The 14516-nt window shown below is 38.1% G+C and overlaps 1 protein-coding gene across 2 annotated transcripts; it reads left to right on the plus strand.

Moving 5' to 3' along the window:
- Nucleotides 1–680: 680 nt before the first annotated feature.
- On the plus strand, nt 681–13150 carry kynu (kynureninase). 2 transcript variants are annotated; one of them, XM_088408411.1, is made up of 14 exons: nt 681–990; nt 2897–3083; nt 4408–4528; nt 4601–4683; nt 6741–6802; nt 6877–6948; nt 7058–7132; nt 7393–7539; nt 7617–7715; nt 7815–7888; nt 9928–9980; nt 10196–10281; nt 11678–11908; nt 12914–13150. In XM_088408411.1, the coding sequence occupies exons 2-14, from the start codon at nt 2915–2917 to the stop codon at nt 13031–13033; spliced, it is 1392 nt and encodes a 463-aa protein (XP_088264537.1). In that variant the 5' UTR covers nt 681–990; nt 2897–2914; the 3' UTR covers nt 13034–13150. The 2 variants fall into 2 exon arrangements, with proteins under 2 accessions (XP_088264537.1, XP_088264538.1); XM_088408412.1 differs by lacking the exon at nt 681–990 and adding an exon at nt 1652–1794.
- The last annotated feature ends 1366 nt before the right edge of the window (nt 13151–14516 follow it).

The following is a 14516-nucleotide window of genomic DNA, read 5'->3' on the forward strand; positions in this document are numbered from 1 at the left end:
GAGTTTATTTGAACGTGTCCAACTGGGTGACAACCTACTAAGAGACTTTGGTCTCTGTAATTGCGGGTTAACAGTTTACTGTGAGTGCCAATTATTTAGTCTACTCAAAACGGTTGAGCTAAACATCGGGTTCTGAAAAAAAAATAAAAAAATCACAGAGCAGGGAAGAGAAGCAGGTGTGTACGCATCCTCGCTGCTGCGGACGCCTGACTCTCTCACGGCAGAATTCGCATAGCTCTGGTGACACCTGGTCTTATTTCAAAAAAATGTTTGAGTCATTTGGGATTCACAGCCGAAAGATCACCGCGAGGTAATTTTTGGTTCACTGCGCTTTTGCAGACAGGCCGGATTAGGGTCATTTAGAGTTCTATGTGTGTTGAACTTTTTGGTGACAAGTTGTCATAACACCGCTTTCAGTCTGTAATTTTACTTAGGTTAAGGGGTTGAATTATTATTTCACTTCTGATTCACGACAAATTTCTCGTGCTTGAAAAGTTATTTCATTCCCGCTTCACTATTAGAGAGGTGTTGCTGCCATCGCGTGGATATTTGTAAGACTGCTCACAAGGGAGGCAGTCTCGCCCTTTAGTACGTAAAAAATAAATTGACTTCGAGACCAAAATGATCATATCACCTAAGACATACTGTACATTTACATAATACAAATTTCACAGCACATAAAATAAATATAGGGTAAACACGACACTACACGTAGTAAATAAGTAATAATTTGTGCAACAATTAATTGAATAGGGATGCTCCTCTACGGCAGACTGATATCAGTCTGCCGTAGAGGAACACATATGTGTTTGGGTTTCACTGTAAAAGACTGACAAGAAGCGGTGCACTCATTGAAGAAAGGCTATCAAGAAGCTTGTTTGAGTTTGAGGTCATAACAATAATTAACTTGAGAGAAAGATTCAGAGGTGAAAGAGCGCCGCTGGATCAGATGATTGGCTGCTAGCAGAAGAGGAACGTCTGCAACTAACAGTGAGTTACAACTTTATGGTTGCCAATTGTCCCGTTCACTTATTTACTCTTTTACTTTGGTGTATCTGCAGTTGTTAGCAATTTGGGTCATGAAAATTCAATGTTTTGTTGGTGTATGCTATTTTCATTACGCATACGGTTCATCTAATCTAGCACACAGTTGTAAACTGCACTGCACTGTACCGGCGCCGTAGTATAATTAATTGTCCTATTTGGTTACTGAGAATGTGGTTAATTATTATTATTATTATTATTATTATTATTATTATTATTATTATTATTATTATTAGACAACCAATTCAGTTATCAGGCAACCTACTGCCCATAGACAGTTGGAAATGACACCAGCAGGCCTGCGAGCCGAATGAGGATAAACGGCTACAGAAAATGGATGGATGGATATTGTTAATTACGATATAATATATAATATAGATAATATAAAACAAATTGGGCAGCACGATGGTGTGCACTTCCGCATCATAGTTTATGGTTCGCAGATTCTCAGGCAGACCCACTCTGACAAGGTTCACACTGAAGGGCTTGATTCTCAATTACGATTTTTTTGTGAAATCCGATTTTTTCCTGAGGTCGTTCACATTTCAAAATAAATGCGACCTGTACGTAACCTGTGTGGAAACGCCAAACGGCCGTAAACTGTCCCGCTTGCGCAGACAACATCGTGACGTCACCGAAGTTTGCTCTCAACCTTCGTGTTTGCGGAAGTACCACAACGGATAGCCGAATGGCTGTCATACGGACACCGTAGCCACAATATTTTCAATCTGTCATGTTTAAGGTGGAAAGGTGCGGTATCTGGCCATGGCGTGCACAGTGGCAACTAACACGCGCGAGCGAGGGAGACGTTGCGCGAGACACGCACTCACACACATACACTGTTCTCCCTCCGTTATATTTCCAAACTTCTCCGCCACGTTCCGCTTTTGTTGTTATTGTTATTTTATTTCTAAGCTGCTTCCCCCTTTTTGGGCACAGAATTGTGACATTGGTCGCATATTTGTTAAAGGCACAATGTGTAAGATTTAGAATGTTTTTCATGAAGGACAGCAGGAGGTGCTGCATTTACCAGTGTCCATAGCAAGAACCGACATGGGAGCCTCCGGACTATTGCCACCCCCCATGTAATATCATTTTTAATGATAACTCGACCTACAATTATATTTAAAACATATTGTTGGTTGTTAAGAACACATTTATCTGCAAGTGTTTAAAATGTATAATAATTTGGTTTATTCCTTTTTAATGAAAAGCGTTTTAAATGTTACACATTGCCCCTTCAAGAGAATGTGAATGCATTCCACATGCGGTGATTGGTACTCACGGATGTCGCACAGCATTCCGTGCCAGCCCAGTGTGCAGTGGCAGGTGTTTGGCCCCATGCATTCAGACACTTGCTCACAGCTGATGAGCAAAAGGTTTTGCAATTTTTAATCATTTAATTTATTCCTTTTTAATGAAAATTGGTCTAGTGGTTCATTATTACTGCCCTTATTGCTCTACTACTGTTTTTTTTTTTTTTTTATTTATTGCCTATTTTATTATTTGCTCAATTATGTTCCGGTAGTCTGCTCTCGGAAGTGAACAGGATAATAATTTCATTGTGTGGTATTACTATGGATATGACAATAAAACTATTGAATCTTGATTCTAAATCTTGCACATTGTCCCTTTAAGTCTTGAGTCGGTGAGGGCAGGGAAGGAGGGAGAGATAAAGACGTTTTTTTGTAAATGTACAAATATGTACTATATATTTTGTTTAAAAAATGTATAACACATTTTTTTCACAAAAAAAATGAAAATTATATATTTTAGAGCTGTAATTTCAATACCAAGATATTTTTGCTCATACCGTCAAATATCTGATTATCTCCTACAACTACATGTGCAGGCTCACTGAGAAGAAGCAATGGACAACATCACTGGCTTGACTGTTAGGGAAACTGTGGAACAGGTCGCCTCTTCGCTGGGCTGCCCTACGACCTCTGAGCAGGTGGCCAAGTTTCTGGATGACCATGATGAGTTGAGAAATCTGAGAGAGAACTTCTTGGTGCCCAAAATAGCAGATTTACCTACCTGTGAGTGGACATTGTCTTTTTATATTTCTAAATTGATTGTTGTTCACTTTTTTTGCTGTGCAAAATAAAAACACTGAATACAAGCATATACACAAGCATTTACAAGACAGCAATGCAGACCTGTGTTGTCTATACCATAGTTTAACAATAGTGCTATTTTCCCAAAAGTTTTTGAGTTGGGGGAAATTGCGAAAAGGTTGTGTGTGTTTCCACAATAGGTACTGCCTCTATTATTCCTAATAATAATTGGAGATGGGCGAGTACAATTTACACCGAATGTGGCATCAAAATAGTCCGCTTGTTGAGGGTTACTGACTGATGGCTCTGTGCATGTGCATGCTAAGTTACTGTCAGATCTGTGCACACGTAAGCTAAGTTACTGTTGACTTCCATTGACAGACAGGCTGATCCGTCGAGTAACTCCGCGGTTCTTAAACGAGGTACCCGCTGTTTTTTTTTGTTGTTTTTTTTTCTACAATAATCCATCCAATAATTAACAATAATACAACATAGTTAAAAGTTAAAACCCATTTAAATGACACTAAAGAACTTAAGTTACTTGAATTCATTTCATTCATTTAGTATGCCTTGACAGCCTTGACCAGCCTCTATCTGTTTCCCTCAACAAAGAGCAAAATGTATGCACAGTGATACTTTCAAATACTCCTTTCGAATCAGCTACCCTCAACAAAAAAACGGTCTGTTTTAAGGTACCGGAAGTGGCACAGCTATAAGTATGTAGAGGAGTGAAACACTTTTCTTGGGAAACAGGCAACCCCAAAATCCCTCTAAAACTTTTTCTTAATAAACCTTTACAGACAGCTGTGATGTACTACTTTTTCCAAATCTAACAATAATACAGAGGAAAGCAATTGCTTGATGGATTGGTATTATGGTTTAATTTGAAGATGAATAATTTAAAAAATGCCTTTGTATCATTTTATTTTAATTTGCTGCCGCTGCTTTTGGGGAAAATAGACACCTCTGGTATAGAAGCAACATGTAACTTGTTGGACTGTGCAATTTAGTAAGACAAGTTTGTAAATGTGCACTCTTGGACTAAAAATAATTGAATTAGTCATAATAATAAAAATAAATAACCTCAATATGGAACCAAAAAAACGTTCCCAAATTGTTCATAAGTTTGAACAAGACAGCATTTTTTAAAAAATAAAATAACCCAGAAAGTTGAGTCAAATTCATCCAAATATTGAGATTTTTTGAATTCTATTGAGTCTTTTTTTTTTTTTTTTTTTTAACCCATAATTAGATTATTTTTAACAAAACTGTTTTCATAGCGTGATCTTATTGGTATGACACACAGCGGATCTGTCACTGGTAGATGGGACCAAAGACAGCATCTACATGGTGGGCAACTCATTAGGCCTGCAGCCCAAAATGGTCAAGAAGTACTTGGAGGAAGAACTGAACAAGTGGGCCAAAATGTACAGCAACTCCTTTCTGCCGCAATGATGAAAAGTATAGAAACTTTATTTGAGGATGTGTGTGTTTGTCAGGGGCGTGCATGGCCATATGGAAGGGTCACGACCTTGGGCATGGGCTGAAAACAATCTTGAGGTCCTTATGGCAAGAGTTGTCGGTAGGTTCCACACTGAGCAATACAATTATATTGCCAATGTATGTTTTCGAGACCAGGCTTATTTTTATTTTATTTTTTTTATCGCACATTGTGTGAAATACCTGTAGCCATAGCCTCAATTACTTTTTACTCAAAATGAGACAAACTTTGGTTAAATTGGTTACATTCAAGTGTCAACACCGAAGAATGTATAATTCAACAATTCTGCATTACATGTAATCTCTAATATTTGAATGAGATGATGAATGGCGTGCTGCATTTTAATGGAGCAAAAAAAAAGAGACACAAAATACATTTAAAAAAGTGGATAAACACTTTGCCATAGAAGAATTAACTTTTAATTCAGGAATCTGAAATTCCCTTGCTGCTGGTTGAAAGACTACTGCTAGTGGCCTAATGACCTTTGATAACCTAATAATCAATGATGGGTGGCCAATACAGCCTAGCACCAATAAAATGAATTAATAGCTCCTCTTATGCCATGATATGACTAATAGTCATATTACTGTCTCGTAAACACCATACTGATGAAAATTCACATCTGGGCTGTGTCACTCACGTCTCTAGATTCGTCTAATCGCAGTGAGAGACAGCGTCTGACTAGCTTAGCTTACCAAGGCTTGCAATATTCATCACTTCATTCTTCAGGCAGGGAAGAGTAAAATGACACAGGAAGAATAAACATATTTATCGGGCAGTTACTAATAGGGATGGGATGAGATCTGTTTTTTTGTTTTTTTTAACTTGTTGGGCTATGGCGTTTTATTTGTGCCACAATTAGGAGCGCGCGAAAAAAAATTGAGCGGAGAAAATCAAACTGAGCGAGCGAAAACAGATTTTGAGAGCAAGAAAAAAAACTATTGAGCGCGTAATGATAAGAGTTTGAGCGCGCGCCGATGGAGTTTGAACACAGAAAAAGAAATTACTCGCTCAAAATTCCTTTTTGCTTGCTCGGGATAGCCCTCTCTCGCTCAACATCTCGCGCGCGATACTCCTCCCTCCCTCGTTCAACATCATTGAGTTCTTTTCAAGAACTTTTTTCTGCGCTCAAAATCTGTTCTCGCTCGCTCAGTTTTATTTTCAACGCTCAGAAGTTTTTTTCCGTGCGCGCGTAATTGTGGCACAAATATAACGCCATATTGGGCCAGAAGTGCAGTGATGGGAAAATGCACTGTGTCAAGCCACTGCATACTAGTAAAACAGCAAAACTTCTTGAGAAGGCCATCCGATGCATCAAAATAAACTGTACCGTAACTAGTAATGTATTAGGAAATGGCCTTGGTACTCTTTTATTTTGAAGTTCCTCCCAAAAGCATATCTGTGGCAACAGACAACTTCTTTTGCGACCGGAGAGTGAGCCGCTCCTGATGTAAACAACATAGCGTTGATCTGAATTCATGTTCAAATGTCAATATAGGTTGCTAAAAAAAGCCCCCCCCCCAAAAAAAACAAACAAACTAGCAACGACTCATGACTGACATTCGTTTTTTATCCACACTCCCTTCTTCTCAATTGATGTTCTTTTTTTCCACAGAGATTTTTTTTTCACATGTAGTGTGTTGTCATGCTTTCAACCAACAATAGCTCGACCGTCGACTGGTCGACTGCAATCAAAACTTTGAGCACCGCTGCTAGTAACTGATGTTAGGTGAATATTTCAGACAGCAGTGTCTGCATGCGGCATTTCTGTACAGAGAGAAAAGTAGCCATGAACAAGCCGAAAAAAGAGGTTAAAAAGATGGTTGAATTCAAAAGAGCAGGGTTGAATGCATAACATCATAGCAGAAAAACATACAGTAGTGCAAAACTTGACAAATAAATCACACAGAGCGATAAAAAAGGGCAGAGGCAAATGCTTGGTGACTCACTATACTTCAGCAGTCTTTCTTGTTTTGTATTGTACCCGATCAGACCATTTCAGACATTGACTAGTCTCAGTTTACGTCTTCTAATGTGCACATAGCATTGCTCAGACTTCAAGTAAAATGTCCAGTTAATTGCCTTCTTGGTGTGTGTGCGTGTGTGTGCGCTTGCGCGCATGTGTGCGTGTTTTTCAGGTGCGCATCCAGAAGAGGTGGCGCTGATGAACGGGCTGACGGTTAATTTACACCTGCTGATGGTGCAAAAACCAGACAGTATCACTCATATATAAAAGAGAACACTCTGTACTAACGTCTGACTTTGATTTGTTAGCTTTCCTTCTACCAACCCACAGCCGCGCGGCACAAGATTATTCTGGAAGACAAAGCCTTCCCATCAGATCATGTGAGCAACTTTTATCACGCCGCAACCAGCGGTTGACTTTGTTGTCCATGCTATGCATATGACTTATTTGCCAGTTTCACATAATACTATGACGCTGCCTTTTGTCAAGTATGCTGTTGAGTCTCAGATCCGTCTACGAGGTTTTGACCCAGAGCAGAGCATGGTGCTGCTGAAGGCCAGACCAGTAAGTATGAGTGACGAGAATATAGAGCTTTTCACCTAGACACCACATGAACACAGTACTTCTGGATGGCAAAAGATGATGTGTGGAGAAATGGTGCTTTGCGTAAACATGCGCAAACTATATACACACGTGTATAAATATATATATATATATATATATATATATATATATATATATATATATATATATATATATATATATATATATATATATATATATATGTACAGTTAGAAAATGGTGGTAACTACTTCTGTGTCCAGGGAGAGGAGACTCTACGAACAGAGGACATTCTGGATGTGATTGAGAAAGAGGGGCCCTCAGTGGCTTTAGTGATGCTCAGTGGAGTTCAATACTACACTGGCCAGCTGTTCAACATGGCCACCATCACCAAGGCCTCCCGGAACAAGGTGAGAATAACGTCAAATTCACGTGTATTGACTATAGATATCATCTATGTCTGTTTATATACATGTTTGTTTACCAGGGCTGCTTGGTGGGCTTTGACCTGGCCCATGCAGCAGGAAATGTTGATCTTAAGTTGCACGAGTGGGGAGTGGACTTTGCTTGCTGGTGCTCCTACAAGGTGACCACACACGCACGCACACGCACACGCACACACCCAAGCAATACACTGACACTAGCCATGTATGATGTGCAACTTTCTACACTTGCTTCTGTTCAGTATTTGAACTCAGGTTGTGGTGGGATCGCTGGAGCATTCATCCATGAAAAACATCAATACACTGTCAAACCTGCGTAAGTGCACTGTTATGTTTTCGCTGAGATTTTTTTTTTTTTTCAATGGAATAGCTGAATGAGAACTTAAAAAAAAACTCAGACAAGCACACAATAAACAAAAAGCTCTGAACAAATAGCTACTGGATGTTTTCTTTAAGGCTGTATAGGAAAATAAACTTCACAGCAACACTTGACTAGTTCTATCAAAATGATAGATGAACAAACAAATTGTACCTTAAACCAAATGAAAATGAAATTGAGCATAGATTAGTAAACAGTGTGACACTGTTGTGCAATTTAGAAGTTACATGAAAGGACAATCATCATTGTTCATCACTTTTGCTATGGCTGGATGTCTTCCGTGTATAATACCAGACCATGAACATGCCAAGTTACACAAATCCAATATAACTTTATATTCACTGAAAACACAAAACAACCTACGTTTACAAAAAATGATGTACTTATGTAAAAAAGTATGTTGTTTCAACCCTTTGGACCAGTGGTGTCAAACAATTTTTTTATTTTGGCCCGCATTGTAGTTATAGTTTCTGTCAGAGGGCCGGAATGACTGTGAATTCAAATACAGTTTAAGTGTGTTGATCACAAATTTACCAAGATTTGATATCAGAAGCCGGCAAAAACTCTTCAAAAGAGATTTGGAGAATAAGAAAATGTTTGTTTTTCTTCTCCCAATTTTTTAAACGTTAAAGACAACTTGCAATTTTGGTATTTTAGTTAGAAACCTGAAGTCAAATCAGCATTTCAAGGGCCACAAAAAGTGAGGTGCCGGGCCGGATCTGCCCTGCGGGCCTTGACTTTGACACCTGTGCTTTAGACCATAGGTGTTGAACTCCAGTCCTCGAGAGCTAGTATTCGGCATGTTATCAAACCCTCTCTCTCAAACGCACCTGATTCAAATGATTGGGATCATTTCCAAGCTGCTGCAGAGCTTGCCTATAAGCCCATCATTTGATACAGTTGTGTTAGGGAGCGAAAACCAGAAAACATGCAGGATGCCAGCCTTTGAGGGATAGAGTTCAACACCTACGCTTTAGAAGCCAAAGATATTTTTTTTATACACAGTATTTTGGAAAGGGTGTAGCTTGATCGAGGTTAGAAGTAAAGCCATCCCATGTAAATGTTGCTTGGTGCAATTTTAAGGATTAACGTGTTTGTCTCATTCTAACATACATTTAGCACCGTAGATACCATACAGTATTTCACGACATAAGGTGTTAACTTTGCCCCTAATCTTTGGAGGATAAGCGGTTTAAATAATGGATGTAGGCAAAGTTTTGCTTTTAAAACAAGACAAATGAGCGGCGTCAGAGAGCAAAAGAGAAGTCGGGGTGCTTCTTAACTGTGCATTTACACCGCACTCTGCCAGAGTTATCAAAAGGAGACTGCACACAACTGGAGCCCAAACATTTGACTTTCTGCAGAAAGGTGGGCGGTCAGATCAGTGCAGTCTAACTCGTTCTGAGAAAAGAAAGCCTCTCCTCTTTTAGATTTTATTCTCAGGCAGTGTGTGTAATTTCACACACAATCTATTCTTCTTTGTTTAAACAGGTTTCCACAACTTGCCCAACCATTTAGAAATGTTTCACTCTTTCTACAGAATACTGACACATAGCTGTCTTTCATACCATTAACTTTCCTTACATTTACTTTGTTCACTCACCTTGAGCAAATACATATAAACAATATATATATATACTGTATATATATATATATATATATATATATATATATATATATATATATATATATATATATATATATATATATATATATATATATATATATATATATATATAGCATTTTTCCATCAGCTCACATTGATTGATATGCAATACTATTGTGTCATCCACCTCGGGAAGAGACCCAATTGTGTTACAAATTTAGTATGTTTTTGTCGTTTCTGCTACCATATACGGTGGTTATCCATATCCAAATTTTGTCACTCGAGTCATACAGTGTAAACCTAACTTGAATTAGTCGTAACCAGTATCATGAGTGTCAGTGTGGCATGTTGTACTGCGGTGTGCTTGCAGGTTGACGGGTTGGTGGGGTCATGACTTAAAATCCCGTTTCCAGATGAACAATGGTAAGCAAATATTTCTTCCACAACTGCAATCTTGACATTTTATGGCATCAGCGTATCTTACACTCAACAAAAACATAGAACATCCCATGTTTGCTGTTAATAGGGACCGAAATCCCCCGCGAAAAGTGAAATCCACGAAGTAGGATGAATTTGTGTGCGCGTGCGTGCATGCATGACTGTATTCTGTGTGTGCGTTTGGTTGTGTATGCGTACAGTGTTGGAGCTGCAACCCGGAGTGAAAGGTTTCAGACTGTCCAATCAGCCTATTCTCCTTGTGTGCTCCCTGCAGGCCAGTTTGGAGGTACCGCTGCCCACTTCCTGTTTGTGCATATATATGTGTTTGTATCTAGGCAATGAGGGGCGATCAGGAACACAATTCAGTAATTCAGGGATTATGTCACACGGACTGATTTTTTTTTCTTTCTCATATACAAGACTGAAAAATCGCTGAATGATGTTTTTGCAGCTATACTTCCTGCGGAAAAAGTCACACACTGCTGAACTGCTCTCATAATATTGAAATATACTGAAGCAATCCTATAGCAAAATCATTTTCATATAAACTATTTAAAACAGGGGTGTCAAACATAAAATCTGCAAGCTGCATATGGCCCGCAAGATCATTTCGTGAAGCATTAAAAAAAAAAAAATACGGAAAAAAAATTGAATAGGACAAAACCCATTAGTCTGCTGTCTATAATACTGTAATGCCCTTGTATGAGTTAACGGATTCACTTAGTCATGGTTGTGTCTGATTGCTTCTTTTATTGACAGAATTTAAATAGTGCACACGATTAACAACACGTTGTCCTGACCTGCTGTCAGCTGCAACTAACACGCTCGATAACAACTCTCTGAGTCCTCCTCCGCAGTCTTTCCGCAGGCTTTCATGTTTGACGTGACCTCATGAGATTTTTGTGAGTTTTTAAACTTCTGTCGCGTTGTGTCGTCGTGTGTACATCATTATGTGCATGCTAAGTGTTCAACATTAGACATTACTGCACCATTTTATTCTGTCCAAATCTTTGAATGTCACTGCACTCCTTACAAGGTTGTACAATGTTTATAAAGTTGATTGGGGAATTTTCCTTCCTCTTGATATTAAGGCTTTCATTGTACAGCATTGATTAAGTTTTAGTTAAAAAAGGATTATAGAAAATTTCTACTCATCTCATGCAATTTAAGAGAAGATGTTACATTGGGATGCATAGGGGACTCAAAAGGAAGTTATTGTACTTTCATTACTGTATCTTTATTTTGTCAATTTAAACACTATATTTACAGTTGAACCCAGTTGAATTCAGACTCATAATTGACACGAACCGCTTTAAAGATTTATACCATGATTTAACCGGTCCCTTTGAGAGTAGATTTGAGAGTAGAGTTTCCTCCATGTGGCCTCTGAACGAAAATGACTCACACCCCTGACATAAATGCTCTATTACAAACAGTTGAAATTCTCCCATCTGCATTTCTTCTACCCTCCCATATATTATATGTATACCAAAATTTGCTCATACTTTACTGAAATGTTGTTTCATCGGTTTAGATGTAATCTCACAAGTATAGTGTAATACATAAGAACATTTCATTGATGTGAAATCCTGAATTGTATCCTAGCATCTAAACTTTACAACTATGCAATACACGATTAAACATTATAAAACTGAATGGTGACGGCATTGTTGGTTGCGCAGGTTTTCAACATGACCAGCATGGAGATGCTCCGCAGGAAATCGGTGCTTCTAACAGGCTACTTAGAGTATCTCATTGGCCACTACTATAAAGAAGATCCCGCCCAACCCCGCAAACCTCACGTGCGCATCATCACGCCTTCTGACCCGGAGCAGAGAGGATGCCAGCTGTCACTCTGCTTCTCTGTGCCCATCCAGAGAGTCTTCCAGGAGCTGGAGAAGAGGGGTGTGGTTGTGAGTAGTCTGGACACCATACAGTGAAATCCAGTTATTGCCGGCGTTTTGTTCTCCGCTCCCAATTGGTGTACATATCAAGAGTACTGTAGGGTCGGGCAATTGATCAAAAATTAATCCTGCCTTTGATTTTGGCTTCTTTCAATCTTAAAATCATATTCATGGATGAGAAATGATAGTCACAAATGTTGTGCAATGTGTGCTAGTGTGCAGATACTGTATGAGTCTACCCTTCAAGAGCGTGCTTTAAACTGTTTAGTGACACTCTAGTTGGAGTTTACCGTAAAACTATACACGCAATCAAAATAATTACACACATTGTAATACATACAAGAGAACACATACACATTTAATATTACAATATCTGATGGCACATATTCTTACCAATCTTTGAAAAATGAATTTTTTTTATAGAACTCCTGTCGCACCGTTCTTCTAACTGAAGTGTGTGCCGTGAGATGTACTGTGATCTGCTGTTTATGGATTTGTGTGTGTGGGTTTGATTTCTTTAAAATCGCTTTAACGAGCGAGTATTTGAACACAAATGATGCCGTAACACATGTAGGCAGACAACATAACAGCACTCAAGCATGTTGTTTAGAAAAACAAATATCACTGGTGCAAATTAATTACCTAAAGTTGTATGTATGTTTATTATTATTTTTTTTTGCGTGCCTGTATTATGCTGCAGTATTGCACTCCAGAAGGAGCATATGTGAATATGTCATTAAAAGACCAAATGTTTCTTTTGTAAAATTTATTTAATACTGTGATTAGGTTTTTTTGTTTTTTTTACAACAGTATTATAGATTGCACTTTTTACGATTAAAATACATTTTTGGGGGGAGTGGCTGTGACCCCATTAATTTTAATGAGAAAACAGGTGTTGTGTTTTGAGGTACGATTATTATCATGATCATTTAAACTCATATCACAAGGAACCATTGTATTATTTGCAGTGATAGTAAATCTCTATGATCTTTTTTCCCCATTTTTCGTCCCCAGTGTGACATGCGTCATCCGAATGTGTTGCGTATTGCCCCAGTGCCACTCTACAACTCCTTCAGAGATGTTCATCGCTTCATCGAAAGTTTGGGAGCGGCAGTGGCCACAAGCTGCCAGTGAGCCACCCTCAACCAGCTGTCCTATTAAGCAAGATAAAGACTCTTTAAAACTTGCAGCGTTGGTTCTACCTTTTTGAACTTTGAACATCAACATATAATAAATAATTCAAAAATTGTTTGCAAGTTCGTTTTTTTTTCGTGGGGGGGGGGGGGGCAGGCAGGCACATTGTGTATAGTAGAGCTTTAAAAAACCAACAACCATATATTCATAGGTGTTTTTTTTTCAAACCAATCATGTATATAGTTAAGCTGTTTTTTAAATGGCCATGTGTAGAGGCTTTTAAAAAGATCATCTATGGCGAGGCATTTAAAAACATAAACTAATATGTATAGTAAAACATTAAACAAAAACATGTATAGTGAGATGTAAAAAAAAAAAAGGTACGTATTGTCAGTCATACCTGGCCCACCCAAAACAAACCTGTAGAGTAAGGTGTTTAAAAAATCTCTATACTTTTTTGTAGAAAAGACACTATAAAACCAACTATATAATAATAATAATAATAATAATAATAATAATAATAATAATAATAATAATAATAATAATAATAATACTGTAGATTACAATTTATCTCTTTTTTTCCACAAGAGCCTCCGGAAAATAGTTTAGTTTAAATCCATCTAATATTACTCAAAATCTCAAGAGCTATTAAAATAAACATAATAAATACATATATACTATAGGAATTCGAAAAAAGGCCTAATATTAGAGGTAAAAAATTACCCTTCGAGTGGATTGATTTTTCAGCACATTGTTACAAAGGAAAATGTACGTACATAGATTTTGGCAATGAAGATAGATTTTGGGAATAAATGACGTGAGAGCCAAGTATGGTACCCGGTTCTTTATTGCACGTTTTGTCTGTGTAGCTACGGACGATCAAATTAAAAATGTTTGGGGGCACAAAGGAAAGAAAGATTGTTTTCTTGGAATTAATGAGAAGCACCCACTGAACCAACCACAGAATTTTTGGAGGTCCATCTTGTCACACGAATTATTTGAAGTCTCCAGTAGGCAAGTTTGTTGGTCAAATAACCTCAAGTCACCGTCAGCGAGGATTGATTTCCTCTGCCTACCCGGAACTCATCTGACGCCTCCAGATGTGTTACCATGTCATTTCACTACAGTCAACATAACCCGGATGAGCTACAAATAACACACACTCACTCACACACGGGACCCCGAGGTATTTTCATGTTTGTTTTTTTTTATCAATTTCAAATGATATGCCCTAAGTTACGAAACAAGCAACTGTGTCAGTAATTTATAGATGAAAATAGAAATGTTCAATTTATTCAAACGTATACACTGCCTATAAATAGCAAATCGCATCAAAGCAATGCAATTTAGTTGATTTCAAAGCCCCGAGTTGTAGTGGATTCATTTGTACAGTGTGTACTAGATAAGATGAAACTGGTACCATTTTAAGCTACATTTATTGAGCGTTATTCTATTTTGTAACCTTGAATTCAATTTTCGCGTT

This window comes from Hippichthys cyanospilos, chromosome 2 (assembly GCF_059441005.1).
Source record: "Hippichthys cyanospilos isolate Australia breed blue-spotted pipefish chromosome 2, RoL_Hcya_1.0, whole genome shotgun sequence".
Classification (NCBI taxonomy): Eukaryota; Metazoa; Chordata; class Actinopteri; order Syngnathiformes; family Syngnathidae; genus Hippichthys; species Hippichthys cyanospilos.

What these genes read in the sequence shown, in the direction of transcription:
- kynu (XM_088408411.1), top strand. Translation starts at nt 2,915, where the DNA reads ATGGACAACATCACTGGCTTGACTGTTAGGGAAACTGTGGAACAGGTC. An exon ending in CTGAACAAGTGGGCCAAAAT is followed by an intron (nt 4,529 to 4,600) that starts GTACAGCAACTC and finishes TGTGTTTGTCAG; the next exon opens with GGGCGTGCATGGCCATATGG. An exon ending in CCAAGGCCTCCCGGAACAAG is followed by an intron (nt 7,540 to 7,616) that starts GTGAGAATAACG and finishes TTTGTTTACCAG; the next exon opens with GGCTGCTTGGTGGGCTTTGA.